The sequence below is a fragment of the Vicugna pacos genome, chromosome 1, assembly GCF_048564905.1.
Source record: "Vicugna pacos chromosome 1, VicPac4, whole genome shotgun sequence".
NCBI classification, from domain to species: Eukaryota; Metazoa; Chordata; class Mammalia; order Artiodactyla; family Camelidae; genus Vicugna; species Vicugna pacos.
In genome coordinates, this window is record NC_132987.1 from 4723898 (window position 1) to 4744704 (window position 20807).

The 20807-nt window shown below is 48.8% G+C and overlaps 1 protein-coding gene across 2 annotated transcripts in view; it reads right to left on the bottom strand.

Moving 5' to 3' along the window:
- The window catches only part of RFTN1 (raftlin, lipid raft linker 1), a 177046-nt gene extending 156600 nt beyond the window's left edge, over positions 1 to 20446 (bottom strand). The window contains exons 1-2 of one of the 2 annotated variants that reach the window (XM_072945905.1): positions 20068 to 20446; positions 2091 to 2243 (exon numbers count right to left, since the gene is read on the bottom strand). In XM_072945905.1, the coding sequence (XP_072802006.1) occupies positions 2091 to 2235 (145 nt within the window). In that variant the 5' untranslated portion in view covers positions 2236 to 2243; positions 20068 to 20446. Of the gene's footprint in view, positions 1 to 2090; positions 2244 to 19710; positions 20014 to 20067 lie in introns of those variants that run through there. The other variant, XM_006205325.4, reaches the window with a different exon arrangement.
- Between the last annotated feature and the right edge of the window lie 361 nt (positions 20447 to 20807).

A 20807-nucleotide genomic window follows, 5' to 3' on the forward strand; every position in this document is an offset into this window, starting at 1 on the left:
GATTTTGGCAACAGTGAGGGTGGGGCAGGCCCTGGGCAGGAGGAGGGTTCTGACTGCACTGGAAGGGAGGGTCCCGGTGGGGACAGCCAGCAAGGCCAAGGGCCCAGGCACCTGGTCCTCCACGCACAAGTGAAGGGGTCCGCAGAGCCTGAGCCCCAGCTGGCATCTCCCCATCCTTTATCCAGGAAACCAGCCAAAGGGTTCGGTGTGATCAGATTTGTGCTGTACCCTACCCAGCACATCCCACTTAGAGGGCGACGTGGTAATTAGTTCAAACAGTCATATCTTTCAACTCAGTTATTCCCAGGGAAATAATCAGAAATGCACACCAAGATGTATGTACCACACTGGATATCACAGTATTATTTATAACAGCCCAAAGCCTGCAACAACTCACATGTCCAATGAAAGGGGACCCTGAATAAATTACAGCACCCTGAGTGATTAAAGCGTATGTAGGCATTAAATCATGTTTTGGGAAACATCTGGAACGCCAGGGTGTGTGCCTCACTATAGGATGTTAAGTTGCAAAAAAGTAGGATATAAAAATGTAAGTCAAGGACTCATTCAGCAAGTATTTAGTGATTATCTACTGTGTGTCAGGCACTGTTTCCAGCACTGAAGACACAGCAGAGGATAAAAGAGACAATCCCGCACTCATCAGAAGGGAGTCTACCTTCTAATGAAGGAAGACAGACAATAAACAAGGAAATGAGTAACAATAAGCAAAGTAAATAGCACGTTGACAGCAGGAAGTGCTACAGAGAAAATCCAGAGGGGAAAGGGCTGGGGAGTTGGGGGAAGCTAGAAATGTTCAACAGGTAGGAGGTCAGGAGGTTTCAGAGAGAAGGGGGATAAGGATTTGAACCAAGGGTCTATCTGGGAGGACTTCCAGGCAGAGGGGACAGCCAGTGCAAAGGCCCTGAGGGGCTGTGGGAAACAGGCAGAATACACAGGACAAACAGCAGGAGGATGAGGCAGAGGGAGGCTGGTGCCCTTTGGGGTGGGGGAGCCCCAGCAGGGCTCTGAGCAGAAGAGGGACGGGACCTGGAGAGGAGCTGGGAGACCAGCTGGAGTTTTTCCAGGGTTTTCCTAACTTGTTTTGATGGACCTATGTCTACTTCGTAGTCAGAAAACAACAGGTAATTCAATCAAAGAAAGCAGTGTGGGTACACAAGGCAGCAGAGAAACAAGGAAGAAGGCCAGGGGAACAGTTCAGAGAGGAGGGACGAAGCAGAGGGTGGCAGGAGGGCACGTGCTCCTGGAAGTTAACTCTTAAAAAAAGCTAAAAGTTCTCTTCTCAGTAATAAAAGAAATGTAACCACAGTGCAAAAAAAAAAAAATGAAAAAAAGAAAAAGAATTCCCCCATAATCTCAGCACCTGACAATCAGCATTTAACATTCTGCTGTATTTCCTTTCAATCTTGTTTCCCACACACATAGATGGAGAGGACACTGCAGGCCATCCGAAAACCTAGTTTCTGTGGTTCCCACTTGCAATTATTCCCCGTTGGGCTTTTCCGTGTGTCAGTCTCCTCTCCGGCTGGGTAGGAAGTTTATGTAAACCAGGACCTGCTACCTGATTTCCCCACGACACCTCCCAACTCTCTGCACACAGTCGGTGCTCAGCAAATGCTCGGGATGAAAACACTGACCCGCACTCGCCAGTCACCCCGGGGCCACTGGGACGCCGGGGCAAGGCACAGCGAAGCCCAATGGACGAACAGTCTGGAAAGACACCGGCGGACAAGGGGTAGGGGGGTCTGGGGGGGACGGGCGGCTCATATGAGGTGATGGGCCGACTGTCCATCCCCACGTGGCTTCCAGGACGCAGAGTCTGCAAATGAGTCGGCCCATGGGCCAAACTCAACCCACCCACTTGTGCTATTAGGCTCACACATGCTTTTAAATTTGTAACCACTTAAATGGATTGCTAGCATTCAAAAAGTGAAAGATGTCACCTAAAAATCTGTATTTTTATTTCTGTAAGCAGTGCCTTCTAGACAGCCCTTTAGTTCCCTCCCCCAGCAGCTCCCACCACTGAGCTGAGCCGCGTCCCCGCCCGGCCCGGTGCTGAGCCCCATCCTCACTGGCACTTAAGGTCGTGAAGTCCAGGAAGCGGTATTCATAGGACACGTCCACCTTGGTTTCCACCTGAGGCCTCTTCAACGTCGAATAGATGTTTCCAGGCCGTTTGTCATCACGTTTCTCCAACTTGTTCAATCCGCAACCCATTTCAGCAGCTGTCAGCAAAAAAAAAAAAAAAAAAGAGGGGGATGATTTTTTTTCTCCTGAGGTGATGTTTTTAAACACCGTCGTAGAAAAGACCCCCATCATTTCCCTGAAGAACCCATGAAGGACCTCAGCCTTCCTGAAACAGAGAGTACAATTTAGCCTGCGGCCTGAACACCAGGGGATAGATGCTCAGTACTCAGGCTGGCTCCGCTCACTGATAAGATACCATTACCAGCCAGCCTGTGATTTTGAAATGACACCAGAAACATACCTGTTTTATATCATCTTTTCCCTTATCTGGGGAAAATAATACCTCAGAGAGCCTCGGTTCCACTAGAACCCATATACAGTATTAAAAAATAGGATTTAAAAAGCAATAATGGGGCATTATGTTGTCAGCCCATCTGAAAAAAGAAAAAAAAAACGAGATGTGTCACTTGGCTGTGGTTGCTAAGAGAAGATAATGAGTTGTTGTTACAATTTCCAAACTCCCAAGTCCTGTCTACCCTGGACAGGAATCATTTAGACAGGAATTTACATTCCCCAGCCATTTCTAAAAGCAGATGGCGGTATTTTTATGGGCCTGGTCTAAAAGTCCCTGTGTATTCTTTTTTAGACCAAAGGTTTGCAGGGACAGGGTACGCGTCCAATCCTCAGGGAGGGTCGTTCCAGACCCATGAAGACTGGATGAATGCTAAGAGCAGGGCCGAAGACACTGGAAGCAGAAACCCACGTGTATCAGAGCACAGATCTGTGGCTACGGTTTTGGAAGAAAATGGAGAAATGTGAAAAGAACGTGCACACGAGGGCAGGCTGGGCATCCAGTCTTCAGGGGATTGAAGACAACGAGGGTTCTCTGTTTATTTAGGCAGAGTGACATTCATGAAATGCCGTCTTAGCCTCTCCCCAGACTTCAGTGGGAGAGAGCTGCCTTTTGAGCACTCAGCATGATCAATATCTCTCCCCTCTCCGGGGCCCCTGTGCTGTTATCGGGACATATTTCACAAAATATTAACTAGCCAAGAATATCACCAACAGAAACGTGGTGGCCACTTCCTTTTCAAGATAAGAATTTCCTCCCGCTTGATCCATTCACAAGGTACCCAGCTTCCTACGGCAATTTGGCGAGTTCCAGAAAAAACTAGAGGAACCTCACAAAAGCCATGAGGCTGTGGAGGGAGGGGCGTGGAAGAAGCTGGTGCAGGGACAGCCAGGCTATTCTTTTCAGTAATTAAAAAGAGTCTGGAAGGATGGATGAGAACAGGAAGGTTTACTTATGCCTTAATAAGGAGAACATTAGTGTCCAAAGGGCCAGTACAGACATGATTTATGTGCAATCTGCATGAACTGATTACTCGTAAAATACTCTGCAGTTCTGCAGATATAATAGCTGATATGTACAGAGGCTGCACACTCAACTGCTAAAAAGTAAGCCGGCTGGCATCACTGGGGCAAAGCAGGAGAGAAATGGACAGGGAGGACCCTAAGCACTGGGGAACAGGTAACCTGGTGAGATGAGTACTGTCACTGCCGAAACAGAACTGGAAGTAACCCAGAGACTTTCCCAGTCACTCACTGGTCTTTCTCTCTATTAAGGTTTGAGTGTCTGGGGACTCCCTCAAAAATCTTCCCATTCTTGGTCTCCTTCCTAAGTAAATTTCAGCATTAGAAATTCATTCCTTTGACAATACCCTATCTCGTATCACCTTTGAGTCTGCAAGTATCTCCCTGGGAAGGGCAACAAACCAAGCTCCTGGTAGCCATTAATACTTTAGTATGATTTAATTTCTTCTATCAAGGATAGGTTCACTGACAGCAGGAAAAAAAAAAAAAAGAGAGGATTCCAGGGATAAATATGAAAGACTCAGACAAATTTGGGGTTGGGATGGTGTGCCAAAAAGTACTAGAAAAACTCCCAATTCATAACTTTGAATTTAAGGTTTCAATCAGATTATCTCAAACTTGAGGTCTCTGCCCAAATTCACCCCAAAGGGCACCACGTTTGTCTCACAGGACACAATGAGGCTCTGGGCAAATCATCTGTGTGATCAGACACAGTACCAGTCAACCATACCAGCCAGGAACATAGCTGAATCCTTGAGGTCTCAAATTTTAGGGATTAATTTGTTTGGAGTGCATGCAACTCTGGTTAAGTAAATGCGTCTAAAACACAGTTCCTCTAGGAAGAGAGACATGCAGAATCATCGCTAGCCACCCAAAGCTCAGTGTGAATGTGTTCCTCTTACTCATTCATGTAAGGGCCCTACATTGCTTGCTACTGGCACACCCGTGTCCCTCCTGGTTCCCTCCTGCACTCTTCCACCAACCCCACCCCTGTCAAAACAGGAAAGACTTCTACATCACTCGAAAAATATCTATTGCAGTCCCTACTACGCTCAAACAAGTCAGTAAATCTAGCTTAGGAAAAGGAAAACAAAGATACAACAGTGCCTTCCAGGATGTTGTACATTTTGTAAACTTCACTATTGATGCTTTGAGGTTCCCAACCCCCGCTCATGTTAGAATCCCACAAGAAGTGGGGGCCAGGGCTGGGTCTGGGCCTCCGAGGGCAGTGAGAGGTGGAGGCAGAGGGAAGAGGGAAGGCACAGTCTCGCCCAATGCAGGTAGATGGTGCCCGGTGAGGCTGCACATCATTATCGCAGACATTCAGTGCGTGTCTCAGTGGCGCTGGGGTCTCAAGTAGGGCTGAGGGTAAATGGTAAGCATGATGGGTTTTTTTAATATGGCTCTCAAAGGTGACACTCCTTTCATCGAGAGGTGGGGGTCTGCGTCACCTCCCCTGAATCTGGGCTCCTTGACTGCTTGCAACAGAAAGTGCTGGAATGATGCAGGGCCAGTTTCTGGATCCCAGCCTTGAGAAGCTGGGAGCATCCACTGCCCAACTCTTGGGACAGCTGCTCTTGGAACCCAGCCACCATGCCATGAGGAAGCCCAAGCAGCCCCAAGGAGAGGCCATGTGGGGAGGAATGGACAGCCAGCACCAAGCTGCCAGCCATTGGGCCAATGAGCCGTCTTGGAAGTCAAACCTCCGCCTCCGGCAAGCCACTGACATCATGTGCGGCAGCAGAGACAAGCTGTTTTCACCAAGACCCGCCAAGACGGCAGACTCTGGAGCAGAAGACACCATTGTTACTGTTTTCAGCCTCTCATTTTGGTGTGGCTCGTAATGTAATAATAGCTAATCTACACCCCGAGTTTGTTCCAAATGGCCATGGCCAGCTGCCTCCCCGGCCGGGCACCAGCCTGCAGTCAGGGGCCTGCTTCAGCTGTTCACCCTTGGACGACATCTGAGATGCTTCCAGTTTAGGTTAATTCTGAATAAAGTGGCTATAAACATTCATGTGAGGATTTTTCTTAAATAAATTCTTTTTTTTTTAATTGAAGTATAGTCAGTTTACAATGTTGTATCAATTTCTGGTTCACGGCCATCATGTTTCAGTCATCCGTATACATACATATATTCCTTTTCATATTCTCTTTCACTATAGGTTACTACAGGAATATTGGATATAGTTCCCTGTGCTACATATATATATGTAGGACGTTTCTGTTTATCTATTTTATATATAGTAGTTAGTATCTGCAAATCTCAAACTCCCAATTTATCCCTCCCCACCCCTTTCCCCTTCTGGTAACTATAGTTTGTTTTCTATGTCTATGAGTCTGTTTCTGTTTTGTAAGAAAGTTCATTTGTGTCCTTTCAACTTTTTTTTACATTCCACATATGAGTGCTATCATATGGTATTTTTTTTTTCTCTTTCTGGCTTACTTAACTTAGAATGATGATCTCCAGGTCCATCCATGTTGCTGCAAATAGCATTATTTTATTCTTTTTTATGGCTGAGTAGTATTCCACTGTATACATAGACCACAACTAAATATAATAATATACCCCAATGTTCACAGCAGCACTATTTACAATAGCCAAGATGTGGAAACAACCTAAATGTCCATAGACAGATGACTGGATAAAGAAGCAGTGGTGTGTTTATACACATGCAGATTTTTATGCAGACATAAGTTTTCATTTCTCCAGGGTAATACCCAGGAGTGGGATTGCTGAGTTGGACAGTAAGTGCAGGTCCTCCTCATGAATGACCCACTCAGGTGTCCAGACGCTGGCCCGGGAGAAGCCTGGTGGAAGGTGAGACCCTCTGGGAGCCCTGAGGTTAGAGCCCCTCTGCACCTGCTCACCCTGGGGCATTAGGTCCCTGGTGGGGTCATGACCAGTGGTACTGCTCCTGGCTACTTTTCCTTTTGTTGTGACTGTCTGTTTTGCAAAGAACACTTGCTAAAGATCACCCGTGTGCGATGATATTTTCCCACTACTTCTCTATGGTCCTAGAGCTCTGCCCCTCCAAATTCCTACAGTCACTTGACATTGACACCTAATGTAAACCAGGTCACCTTTTTTACGTGTGAGTTCACTGCTCAATCGGCTTTGATTATTTCATGGTCATACAGAGATGTTTTTCCTCTTTTTATGTCTTTTTGGAGGGTAGTAAATTAGGTTTACTTATTTATTTTTTAGAGGAGGTCCTGGGGGTTGAATCCAGGACCTTGTGCATGCTAACCATTCGCTCTACCACTTGAGCTATACCTTTCCCCACTTCTTTTTATGTCTTTATCGTCCCAAAGGACATCCCTGCACCCATGCGTTTGGGTCTCTCTAGCATCAAGGCATCAAAAAAAATCATCCAAGAGGTCTTCAAAGGCAGAAGAAAGAAAGGAGTCCTTTCCCCATTCCTAGGGCGAGACAGTGGGAAAAGAGACCAAGAAATATACTTATAGTTCTCAAGCAGAAACTGGTTAAAAGTAATTAGGAACTGGAGGCTGATTAGGGATGAAAATAAGGAAACCACTGGAAGGGTCTGAGGCCCAACTACACGGAGAGGACGCTAGACATTGCAAATGCCCCGTAAGTAAAGATCCTTCAGCGATGACATTCTGGAAAATCAATTCTTGCTGAATCAAACCTGGAAGGAGGCGTATCTTTGGTAGAAGGTGGGGCCAATTCATGCAGGCACCGTCAGCTCCACGGAGAAGGACTGTATGCTCCAAGTTCTCGCAGTCACTCATCCAACGCACATTTATTAATGTCTGATTTGAGTCACGCCCTCAGTTAGGAAATATGTAAGTGGAAAGACTTGGCTCTCCCCTCAAGGAGCTCACAGGTGACACTGAACAGATACACATGGGGCGGTGAGGCTGGCGGTTGTAGAAGTCTGGGCAGAGCGCAGGACACGCACAGGAAATCTCCATCATGGAAAACAGGGCTCATTGCCCTAGACTTGGCTCCAGAAAAGGTTGATCAGCAATAGGGCTCGATGCCATGGGCCACTTTAAATGTTGAAATGCTTACCTTTTGATTTTCAAAGTATTTCTAATTTGTTTTTAAAATATTTCCCAAGATGCCCATAAAATCCTAAAAAACCACTTCAAAAAAGGATTACACCCTTAAAAGATTATTTTTTTCAGCTGGGTTTAAAAAAAAATCCCTCAGTTTAAAGGCTCTTTTTTATCATCAGTGAGCATGCACGTATTTAAATAATGGGGGCAATAAAAGTAGTTATATTTTCAAATACAAACTAGTTTCATTAAGAGTGAGCCCTCACTCACCACACTAGCTGCTAATCTGAGGGTGACGGTAAAGCTAATTTTCACAGCTGCCAACAGCTCCCGACAAGCAGCCAGAGGTGGGGCAATGATATGCAACAATGCTGGATCAGCTGCTACACTTATCCTTTATTTCTACACTCAAATCCCACATGTGAAGATGTAAGTGTGTTTATTGCATCATTCAGGCACCCAAAGTAAGCACTGGTGATTCAAATCAAGAAGCTTCCACAGAGTCAAGGATATAGCTCAGTGGTAGACTTAGCATGCACAAGGTCCTAGGTTCAATCCCCAGTACCTCCATTAAAAAAAAAAAAAGTTTTTACATGATAAGAACATCTCTCTCCACCCAGAAATGTAGATAAAAACCAAAAATCCAATCAACCTTTCAGAAGGCGTCAAATCTTGACATCCTACAAACCATCTAAGACAGAAGTCCCAGGAAAACTAAAACTGACCCCTTGGAAGTGTTCCTATTCCACACCAGGAAGAGGACAATCTACATGAAATGGGATTATTTCACAGTGCCACTTTTTAACAAGTGCCTGTGTGTGTATCAGTGTATCAAAATCCACGTTCTTTTGTTAGCTGGCAAGACAGAGACCACAGCGTTCACAGAACTTTCCTCTGGGCTGTGAGGTCATGGGTAGCGTTTTCTTTATGGTTTTCTCTATATTTCAAGTTTCCTGTGTTGCATGCGCATTAGTTTACTTTTCCAGCTGAAGACCACAAGGTGTATCACAGCCAGCCTCCAAGAGGGCCCTGGCTAACCCTCCTGGTGTGCACCCGTGGGCCCCTCCTCACTGAACAGGGCTGATCTGTGTAGCCAGGAGGATGTGGTGATGGATCAGCGTGATTTCCCAGGCGAAGCTGTAGGAGGTGCCATGGGCCCCACCCTGCTCTGTCTCAGCTCACTCACTCTGGGAGAAGCCAGCCCCCGTGTTGTGAGGACGCTGTATCAACCCCACAGAGAGGCGTCCACCCAACAGCCACGACCAACTCCACACCCAGGTGGGAGCAGACCCTCCGGCTCCAGGAAAAGCCTTCAGCCTGGCCAGCATCCTGATCGCAATCTCAAGAGAGACCCTAGGTCAGAACCACCCAGCTCAGCTGCTGCTGGATTTCTAGCTCACAGAAACCCTGGGAGAGAATAAATGTCTATGACTGTTTTCGGCGGCCAAGTCTGGGAGCCATGTGTCACACGGCAAAAGATAAGGCACGTGGGAAGAATGTGTATTCTGTTTTCACAGACAGAGAGAACAAACTTATGGTTACCAGGGTGAAAGGGGATAGAAAGGGATAAATTGGGAATTCGAAAATTGCACCTCTTGGGGAGTGATGGAAATGTTAGCTGTCTTGATTGTGGTGGTGGATTCGTGGGCATTTACAGCTATCAAAATTCATTAAAGTGTACGTCTGAAATATGTGTAGTTTACTGTACAGGAACCATACCACAATACAGGGGTTAAAAAACAAAATAAAATAAAGCTAAGGCAAACAAGGGGTCTTTACATTATCAAAAGAAAACACCTGCTTACCACCCCTCCCCACCCCACCCCACGTCTCGGCGGCACCTGATCCAGACTTTCCAGCCAGCCTCCATCACGACCACCCTTAACTCAGAAGAGCCCGCACCCCACCCCCCGCCCGGAAGAACCTGCTACTCAAGAGTGTGGTCCTCAGACCAACAGCCCCGGCACCACTCAGTCAGAATCCGCATTTCCATGCGTGACTCATTCAAGTCCGAATCGCAGGAAAGCTGGAGCAGCCCTGGGCTGGGGCTGTCCCCTACCCTGGGCGCACGCTGCAATCACGGGAGAGATGTTTCAACGTCCTGAAGCCCAGGCATTTGGGGGTGGGGCCCAAGCATCATTCTTTTAAGACCGCCCTAAGTGATTCTCACTGACATGCCAGGTGGAGACTCAACGCTCTCAGAGCAAACCCCGTCTTTTCCAACTCCTGACCCTCTCCGATCTCCTAGCACCCAGGCCCCAGAGGCCTGGGGTCGCTCTTAAGCTGCTGAGCCGGGGCTGAGAATCACAATCTAGAAGAACAAGGCTTCGCTCACCCCTGTGGTCCCACCCCCACCTATGAATCTCTCCAGACCTGACACTCTCCCTTCCCAGGCTCTCTGCTGCCCTCGCAAACACAAGTGCACCCCTAAATTCTACCCCAGCTTCCTGTCCTGCTCTCTTAAAATTACTTTCACTATAAACGATGCCAGACATACGAATAAGGAGAGAAAATGAGACGTCTATGTACTCAGTACCCTGACTGAACAAATTTTACTTGCTCACACTTTTTATTTTTGAAGAAATATGATTTTTGGGATGCAGCCCTCATGCCCGTCCCTTTGTCCCCGATCTTCTGTCTCTGTTCTTACTCTTATACAAAGCACACATACACCCAGAACAATTCCGGGTAAAGCTTCCAAGACTTCCAGGTCATGACACCCCCAGTTCACAGCATCCCCAGGCTAGACGCCACATCTCCAGTTCACTTTTTTTTTCTTGGTGTCTGAAATTTGCTTTTATGTAATTTTTTTAACTTTTTTTAATTGAGTAATAGTCATTTTACAATGCTGTGTCAAATTCCAGTGTAGAGCACAATTTTCCTCCAACTTTTATTAAGTAGTCAGGTCCAAACAACTCAGTAGCCTTTTGAAAGAACAGAATACATAAGGTGAAAGAAAAAAAAATCTTCTCTCTTCATCCTTAAGTTCCCATAATTACTAATGGGCTGTGCGCATCTGTTTGGCACCAGGCAACATCTCAGAGCTGGGAATCCCATTGGACACCACCAGCCTCACTTCCTGTTCTGCAGTCATTTCCTTAGCAACCACCCAACATCCAGCCTTGCGAAGCTATGAAGTCATTGCAAGGAAGGCGGGGCCCTCTGACGTGGATGCGTGCACTCCCTCGGGCTGGCAGTGAGCATGGCATCCAACGTGGCAAGCATCACCATGCTTCCCTCTAAAACCTAAACCATCCCTTGCCGTAGCGCCCTGGTGGGGTTTGGGAACCTCCCGTATAGAGACTCGCTGTGTCATGGCTCAAAAATGTCACACAATTGCATCATCTCCTCCTTTGCTATCAGAACCCCTCCTAGCCCGACTTCTCTCTGACTCTCACAGAACATGTTCACGGACCCATTTCAGCATCTTCACCTGGAACTTTCCAGGCACTTCTGGATGAATACACCCCAAAGAGAACGCAACATCCTGCCCTAAAGCCTGTCCTTCCTCCTGGGTTTCTGCGGGTGGTACCACTGGCCTCGATCTCATCCAGGCTCCAAACGCCAGGTATCAGCCTCCTCCTGCCACCATTCTCGCCCTTGCAGCTAGCGGGGTGCCAAGCGCTGGGGACACTTCCCATCCCGCCACTGCCTCCTCCGGACTGTCGGCAGCCTTCCTCTCCCCCGGCTCCCCTGGTCTCTCATCCACCTGATGCCTAGCATCGGTGTTTGTCAGATCCACCATTCTGCACACACAAGTGGCTCAAAGAGCAGAAATCACACCTGCTGCCCAGCTTGGAGTCCTCAGCCTGGACCTCACCCACCCTCCCTCCCTCCCAGCCCTGCAGCCTCTGCTCCCTGCACGTACCCTGGAACCGGGCTGGGCTGAGCCAGTGCTGTCCTGCCTACACAGCAGGCTTCCAGACACCCTTCTTTTACCTCCACTAGACCCCCCGCCTGACACCCCTTTCCCTGCCATCTCCACCTTTTGTACTCGGGTCAGAGACACAGAACCAGGAGGATAGCGTGCATGCGTGTGTGTGTGTGTGTGTGTGTGTGTGTGTGTGTGTAAAGAAATCTACAGAGATCTATGGAGAGGGAAGTCAGGGCAGATTTGTTTAAAGGACTTGTTTTTGGACTTGGCAGCTGGCCAGTCCAAAATCTACAGGGCCAACTAGCAGGCCAAAAACCCAGGGAAGTGGTGATGGCAGACCCGAGTCCCAGAGCTGCCTAGAGGCAGAAATCCTTCCTTCCTCCTCGGGAGACCGCAGTCCTTTCTCCTAAGTCCTCGGACTGGCTGGACGAAGTCCACTCATATTACGAAGGGTGACCTTCTGTACGAATTCAAACGTTAATCACATCTTTCAAAATCCCCCGCAGCATCACTTCCACTGACTGCCATTTGAGCAGAAACTGCCGCCTAGCCAACCTGATACGTACAATTAACCATCACGCCCTCCCTCAGCACATGCAAGACACTTTCCCAACTGCTGGGGCACAGAAGTGAACCAGGGGACACAAAACAAAACAGAACGAGAACAGCCCCGCCCTCATGGACCTTAATTTCAGGAGCAGAGAAACAGATACTAGACACATTAAAAATAATGAATGAAGTTTTCAACTTAAAAGCACATCACATAAAGACACATAAGGCAGGGAAGAGGGATCGCAAGTACAGGGGAGGAGGCGCAATTTTAAAGAGCCCTCAGGGCAGAATTCCCCTGGAAGGTGACAGTGAGCAAGATCCCAAGGAAGGTGACAGAGCAATAAGGGGGCAGGTGCCACTGGCATGGTGGCCGCAGGTGCAAACGGGCCGGAATGTCCCGGAGCTGCCCAGGTATGTGGGGCCGGGCAGTCGTGGTCAGGATTCTGGCTTTGTTCTAAGTGAGATGGGAGCCCTCAGGTGGTTTCCAGCTCAGGGAAGATCTAATCACTCTGACCCTGGGAAAAGAGAAACCAGATAGTGATGAGGTGGGCGCCGCAGCTGAATTCTGGATACATTTTGAAGGCAGGCAGTGGGATGGACTGGTGGTTTGGAAACAGGTCATGAGAAAAAGAGAGCACCCTAGATGCTTCTAGGGTCTGTGACCTGGGAGGCTGGGGCGGCCACCTTCCGAGACGGGGCGGCCCTGAGAGGGGCAGCTGGACAAGGAGAGATGAAGTTTGCTTTGGATGTGTTAACTCTGTCCAGGTGGAGGTGGCATGGACCAGCCTTGAGTTCAGGGGAGAGCCCTGGGGCTTTGGGGATGGCCTCGTCCTCCCAGGAACAGCAAACTTCTCGAAGGCAGCCACATCTCTTTTGTCCCCAACAGCAGCTACCCCGATGCCCTGCCCCAACAATGGACAATAAGTACCTCCTCCATCAACATTCTTTGGGAGTATGACAGGTGCCTATCATCCGGGAAGTTTCTGGATGGAATATTAGCCTGTCACCCTCAAGTTCACCCTCCTAAGAGCACGGCACAGCATATGGTTCTCGTGCCGGACCACTAGCTGAGTGACCACCAGGAAGCCACTTAGCCTCAGGGTTCTCAACTCTGAAATGGGGATAACCGCAGAACCCACCTGTAGGGGGAGGACTAAATACGTGACTACTGGGCAGGGCTTGGAAGAGCCCAGGCACCCAGAGAAAGCTGCCTACGCACCAGCACTAGTGTGACTTGTTCTCCATTATAAAGACTCCTGTCAACCTGGCATCATTACACCACACTGAACGGTGCTTATAAAGTGCCCCAAGACACTGGAGAAGTCCCGAAAGACCTCTCTAAATTAAAGAAGTATTTACATGAAGAGTCTGATGTCCTGTACCCCGTATTTCTGAAATTCGGTTACACCTGATACGGCCGTGTTCCATCAACCAGAGTCTGCGATGCACCTAATCTCTTCTCATTCGACTTCATGGATAAGGTCTATTATAAACATTTCTCCAAATCTGGGGAATTTGGGAGTTCTTCCACAAAACTTGAAGGTTTCCCCAGCAGTACCTCCTCAGGGTGAAGCACTAAATAAGGAGTTCACACACACACACACGAACAGAAACTGATGATCCTCTGCAAAGAATAAATGCCGTCCATCCAGGGGCATCTGGATAGGCCAACGGGATATTTCAGTTGTAAAAGCCAAACCAAATTGTCAGTGATGTGCAGCCGGCTTGCTGCTTGAAAAAGTGTGGAAACAGCCAATACAGCCTCATCAAGAAACATAAGAGTTGATGAGTCTCAAACATGCTGGGCAAACAGAGCTGATGCTGACTCCCCAGCCCTGATGGGTCTGGGGGCCCCTCTCCTCTGAACCGACCCTAAGTGGTGGACACCGCGGAGGAGGGGAGAGCCGAGCACCCTCCCCACCATCCTGCACCACCAGGCATGATGCTGCGGGCCCTCCAGCACCCCCGACCCACGGGGGCAGGCCAGACCCAGGAAAACGCCCAACCAGCTCGCAGGTGCCCCAGACGGTGTCTCCTCCACCTCAGTCTTGGCAGGTAGCCATCACGCGTACAATGCAACCTGATTTTCTAGCTCTTTGGTTCTGGCCCCGCTGAGAGCGATTTTTCTTCCTGAATTCCACCCAGGTAGGGAGTAAGTCCCACAGATGCATATTTAAAAGCTGAACTGAATTCCTATTTGGAGAGCGAGGAATTAACAGGACTCAAGCCGTGGCCAGAGCTTGCCAACGTACCGATCTTTTCAGAGAAAGCATCTTGGTAAAATACACGGTGATGATAACGAAAGCCCTTCTGGGGGCCCAGGAAAAAAGGGAAACTCAAACTGATGTCAAAACCTGAATGTGAATGGGAGGGAAAAAATCACACACCTTTAAAAGGTAAACATAAAAGAAATGTCTGGCTACATTTATCTCTTTGTTAGTGAAAAATAGCCAAGAGTGTTGCCAATTCTTAAGCTGAAGGGAAAAAGAGATGTGCTTACTGTCGAGTAACACCGTCAAACAGAACTTCCAGCGAGGATGAAAATACTGTACATCTGTCCTGCCCGACTTGGCAGCCAACAACCCCATGGGGACTTAGAGCCCTTGAAAGGTGGTCAGTGAGACTGTGGAACAAAATTTTTTACCTTATTTCATTTTAATTCATTCATACTTAAATGTAGATAGCTACATGTAGCTGGCTCCTGTACTGGACAGCTCAGAGACAGACACTCAAACCAAACAGCTGGCAATGTCTTTCTTTCCCTACAATAAAATGACAATCATCATCAACCAATAACATCTTAAGCTGTCACCAAAATGCATACCTCTGTCTAGGCCCCAGATCTCAGAAAGCTTAAAACAAAATGAAAAAGAAAAAAAGACTTAAGAAAGTGATTCCAAATATACAAACAGCTCATACAACTCAATAACAAAAAAGCAAACCACCCAGTCAAAAAATGGGCAGAAGACCTAAACAGGCATTTCTCCAAAGAAGACATACAGCCGATAAGCACATGAAAAGATGCTCAATGTCGCTAATTATCAGAGAAATGCAAACCAAAACCACAATGAAGCATCACCTGACACCAGTCAGAATGGCCATCTTTTAATAAAAGTCCACAAATGATAAATACTGGAGAGGGTGTGGCGAAAAGGGAACCCTCCTAACACTGTTAGTATGATTGTAAATTGGTGCAGCCACTATGGAAAACAACATGGAGATTCCTTAAAAGACCAAAAACTTAACCCAGCAATCCCACTACTGTGCATATTTCTGGGAAAGAGGAAAACTCCAATTCGAAAAGGTACATGCACCCCAATGTTCACAGCAGCACTATTTACAATAGCCAAGACATGGAAGCAACCTAAGTGTCTACCAACAGATGACTGGATAAAGAAGCTGTGGTATATTTATACAATGGAAAACTACTCAGCCATAAAAAGAATAAAATGATGCCAACTGCAGCAACATGGATGGTCCTAGAGATCGTTGTACTAAGTGAAGTAAGCCAAAGGGAGAAATGCAAATGTCATATATGATATCACTTATATGTGGAATCTAAAAAAATATATATACAAATAAATTTATTTACAAACCAGAAACAGGCTCAAACATAGAAAACAAAAGTACAGCTACCAAAGTGAAGGGATAAATTAGTAGGAGTTTGGGATCAGCAGATACAAACTACTATGTATAAAGTAGATGAACAACATGGTCCTACTGTACAGCACAGGAAGCTCTTTTCAATATCCTATAATAACCTATTATGAAAAAGAATATATATATATATATATATATATATAACTGAATCACTATGGTGTACACCAGAAACTAACACAACATTGTAAATCAACTACACTTCAATAAACAAAAAAAAGAAACTTTTTAATAAATTAAAAAAGAAAGTGATTCAAGGGTGCCATTTCTTGCAACTCTGTTCCACCTCTCCAGTTGACACTTCTATTCTACGATGGCGTCATGCATCTGGAAATCTGTGCTTGCAGATGGAATCTGCATTTGCAAAACCAGAACATCCCAATTTCTTCCCTTAATGTCTAGGAAACATGAAAATGTGAACTCACGGCAAGTTACTTAACCTTGCTAAGTGTCAGTTTCCTTAAGGCCAAAATGCATATAATAACAGTATCCGCCTTTTACAAGGAAGACACTCAGGGACTTCACGCAACGTGCTTGACAGCGCCTGGTGAGGAGTGGGCACTTGGCAAGGGAGTAGCTATGATTATTACTTTGCTAAGAACAACAGTAAAATCTGTAATAAAATAAGAACGGTGCTACTAGAGTGAAAGTTCACAGTTGGCACCATTTTCCTAACACTTTGGGCCTCTTTCCCAGGCCACAGGAAAACATGTCTTGGGGCCCTGACATCTCAGCCCTCCCTGTCCCCTTCCTGAGAGGCAGTCACCCAGAGGGGTACTGAGAGTCGCAGGATTCATTCGGGGCCTCTGCTCTGAGGCAGGCGCCGTACTAGGCTGTCGGATGAGGAGAACAGTCCCCCACACACAGCCCAGTGTCTTAGGACTCAGCCCTGTTTGTCATCTGACCCCACTGAGACCCACCGGCGAGATGCAAAAACTTCATCCTGGGGATTCAATCAGGCAGGAGGCTCAATTCCTGTTTCCTGGATCAGCCAAACCAGGTCTGGCTACTGGTCCACTGACAGGGACTAAGGTGTAAGGGGACCCCAGGGGGAACAACCCATGTTCTCTGCCAGGACAATAAGGGGGTGTTGACAGGCCAAAACACTTGAACATGAGAGCTGTTCTTAGAGCCTTCAAAAACCTCAATTCTGATCTACCTCCCAAAGCAGACATCACCACTTTCAACAACCAGCTGCACAGGCCGGTGAGATCCAACAGGAATCTCCACCAGGTTCACAGAAACCAGACCAACAGGCCAAAAATCCCCCAGAACTTTTGAAGCAGAAGTTTCGTGGAATTCTGTGGGGCTTGAGGGTTATTTTTCTTTATATAGAAAGCACTCAATCTTCTTTCATAATCAAGGGTATGTTCCCCTGTGGAATTCCCTTCTCTGAAGATCTCTAAAAATAAAATATTTGTCTGATCGTCTGCAATAATTTAAGAGTAAACCCATTTCCTGGCAGAGTTGGGGACCTCTCTTAGCTCCTCCACCTATGGAAACAACGTGATTCAGATGGTTTTGGGTGGTCCCAATTTCTGGCCCCCTCTGGCCCCGGAAGAACACTGGTCAACCATGCTCCTGACTTTGGGAGAGGAAAATCAGTGGTCGTATCTGGAATCTCACATTTGTCTTCTTTGCTGGTGGGAGTGCAAAATGGTACAACCACGCTGGGAAAAAGGTCTAGCAGTTTCTTATAAGGTGCACATACATCTTTTTTATGCCCCAGCAACTCCACTCCATTTACTCACGAGACGGGACAGCATATATCCCCAGAAAGACTTGTACACAAATATTCATCACAGCTTCATTTACAGTCCCCTACCCCTAAACCTGAGAATAACTCATATGTCCATCAACAGGGGAATGCAAAAACACAATGTGGTAGAGACCTAGCCTGGAATATAAGCTAGCAATTGAAAAAAAAAAAAAGAAAGACCAAATGACTGGTACTTAAAACACGGATAAATCTCAAAAACATGCTGGGTGAAAGAAGCCTTACACAATGCTGTGGAATTCCACTTATAGGAAGTTCAAGACCAGTCTAAACGAACTTGGAGTGAGAAACAACCCAAGCAGCCGGTTGCCACGGAAGGGGTCGGGACAGGGACTGACTGGGAATGGGGGTGAAGGAACTTTCTGGGGGTGACAGCTACATTCTCTATCTTGATACTGAGGTTACACAGGTGCACGCGTCTGTCAAAACATTATGCAAATGTTATTCTCAAGGTTTGCGCATTTCACCATATGCATATATGTATGTATATATAAATTCACCATATGTATAAATTTTACCTTAGGAAAATCATGTGCATAGATTGAATAATAAAATGTGTGCTGAAATGTTTTGAAGTGATCTGGACCAATGTCTGCAATTTAATTTAAAATATATAAAACAATAATGGTCAGGTGTATAATAAAGCCAATACTGGAAAATCACAGAGTCTAGATATGGGTATTTGGGTGGTCAATGTTCTCGCCACTTTTCTTTATTTTTTAAAACAAGATGGGCAGGGAAAAGCATTCCAGTGCCCTCTCCTCAGCCCACCAACTTAGCAATTGAGCAAGACACCCATGACCACCAAGACATGGGTTCCTTTAATTTCAGTTCTGTTGAAAAGTTAGGACTGGAAGAACACAAGTGGCTTTACAGGAACTCCCATCACTCATGCCAAAGATTTTCTGCCTGCTTCCCTACAGACAAAGCAATTATTTGAACGGAAGCCAAAAATTCCTGCTTAAGAGGGAGAAAAAGAACTCACTGACTTGTACCCCCAATTTATTCCCTTTCAATTCTTGCACCAAATCTATTAGCTCACTGCACCCCACCTCCATCTGCCCCATGTCCATGCAGCCAAAAGACAAACAAAGAGAAACCAACCCAGTGACTTGCTATACAAAATGCAGCCAGTGAATGACGTCCCAGCTCTCTGGCCAGAAACCTCACCAAAGGCAGAAGAGGAGGCAGAGCTCCATCTGAGGTTAAAGTGATTTCACTGAGGTTAGCACACACGCAGCAAAGAGCCCCGAACAGCCTGCTGCTTAACCCTTCTGTGGGATGGTGACATCTGGGGTCACCTGAACTTGGTGGGGAATTCAGCTGTTCAGAGGGACAAATTAGGAATCCCAGCGGCCAGGGGACACGTGGGGTGTAGGGCACGCCCCACCCACAGGCCCAAAGGTCGCTCACATTACGCCTGTCCTTCCGCCTGGCAGGGCCTCACTTATCCTGAGATGACACAGGATAGCAGGGACTGGAAGACTCCTGGCAGGACTGCACCCAGCATCTGAAAACAGCTGTACTAATTACAAGAAGAGACTGTTGCTGGGAACCGGGGCAGCCACTCAACTGCAGGGATTGGTGTCAGACTTATTTTTTTGTTTAATACTTTTTGTTTGTTTTAAGCCCCCTAAGGAACTCACAGACACCACCGAGGGTGCCTGGGATCAGCCACAACGCACAGGGCAGCAATCAACAGGGAGGCAGCGTGCCCAAGGAGTGCACCTTGGCCTCCACGCGGTTCTCGCGGTTCTCGCTACCAAAGACACTCTAGGTCAAGGGCACAGCCCTGGCCCAGGAGGGGGCTGTGCATGGCGGGCCACCAGGCTTCCAGAAAGAAACGCCGCCACCACCCCCGCCCTGACCTTGGAGCCTAGGAAAGTGGATGAGGACGAGGGGGACGACAACAACAACAACAACAACAACAACAACAACAACAACAACAACAACAACAACAACAACACTACTACACAGAGGGAAATGCCCGTTTTCAGGGCCGGGGACTTCCCGCGCCCCGAGTCTCTGGGCGTCCAGTAGCCCTGGCGCTTCCTCTGAACGCGCCGCAGGTCTGTTCCCGCCCATCCAGCACCCCTGCCCCGGGAACAAGCCCCTGTCCCAGGGTGCACATGGAAGGGCCGGGAGGCGTCTCCACCCCACCTCACCCCAGCCCACCCCAGCCTCGCGCCCTCCCGAACCTGTACTCCGCGGCCAGCCTGACCTTTGCCGAGCACCCTAGACCCACCTGTAGCCTCGGAGCTTCCCTCCGCTTCCTTCCTAGGCGTCCTCGAGCATGAGGAATCCACGAGCCCCAACAGACTGCTCTGAGGTGCCTCTCCCCATAGCGCGCCAGATACGATTTTTTTTAACCAAAAAGTTAGCCCAAGACCCCTGCGTCCCATGGCTCCGGGCCCGACCCCATCCAATCCGGGCCGGGGGCGCGGGGGACCGAGGAAGGTGGCCCTCGGGCAGCCCCGGCGCCTGGGAAGCACGCCGAGCCCCGGCAACCTGCAGGGAGGCGCCCCGTGGGGCTCCCCCTGCCCGCCGGGGTCCAGCTCCGCCGGCGCCTGCCTCCGCCCGAGTCCTGCAGGCGCGCACCTACCGTTCTGGACGAGCCGAGGAGAAGGCGCGGGCGCGGGCTCCCGGAGACAGCGTGTTCCGTCCCGGGAGGAAAGTTTGTGCCATGCAGAGGAGGCGGCGCGGGGAAGGCGTGGGCGCCGGTGGGTGGGGATAGGGGAGGCGGCGCGGCGTGCTCGTGGGTCCGTCCCTCCCGCGACTCGTGCGTCCGTCTGTTCCTCCGAAGAGCCCGCGGCCGCCGCGCTCCCGCTCGCTGCGCCCTGAGCCCGGCGCGCTCCGGCTCCAGCCCCGACGCGCCCCCGTCGCCGCTGCGCGTCCGCCGGCTACACTTCCTCTTCCTCTGAACTCATGTGCAAAATATGCTGCGCTGCATCTTCGGGGGAGCTGCGCGGCCCCTGACAGCCGCCGCCTGAGCAGCCAGCCCACCCCGCGCCCCCTCCCCGCCCCGCGCCCGCTCCGCGCTCCCTCCGCGCCGCCGCGTCCACGAGGCCCGCAACCTGCGCGCTGCGCACGCCGCCCCCGCCCCCCGCGACCCTGGCGGCCCTTTGGCGCGGAGGTCAGAGGCTCGCTCACCCACCCAGCCTCTCCACCCCTCCTAGCCGAACGCGTGCGCGTCAGGAGCGCGCGTGGGGGACTGGGACCCCTCAGAATTGGGGCTGGGGTTCTGAAGGGCTACTGCCACCAAACTGCTGATGGCGGGGTGACCGGGGGGAGAGGGAGGATCATTAAGAGAGGACCGTTCCTCCGCCCTGTTCCACAGGTGGG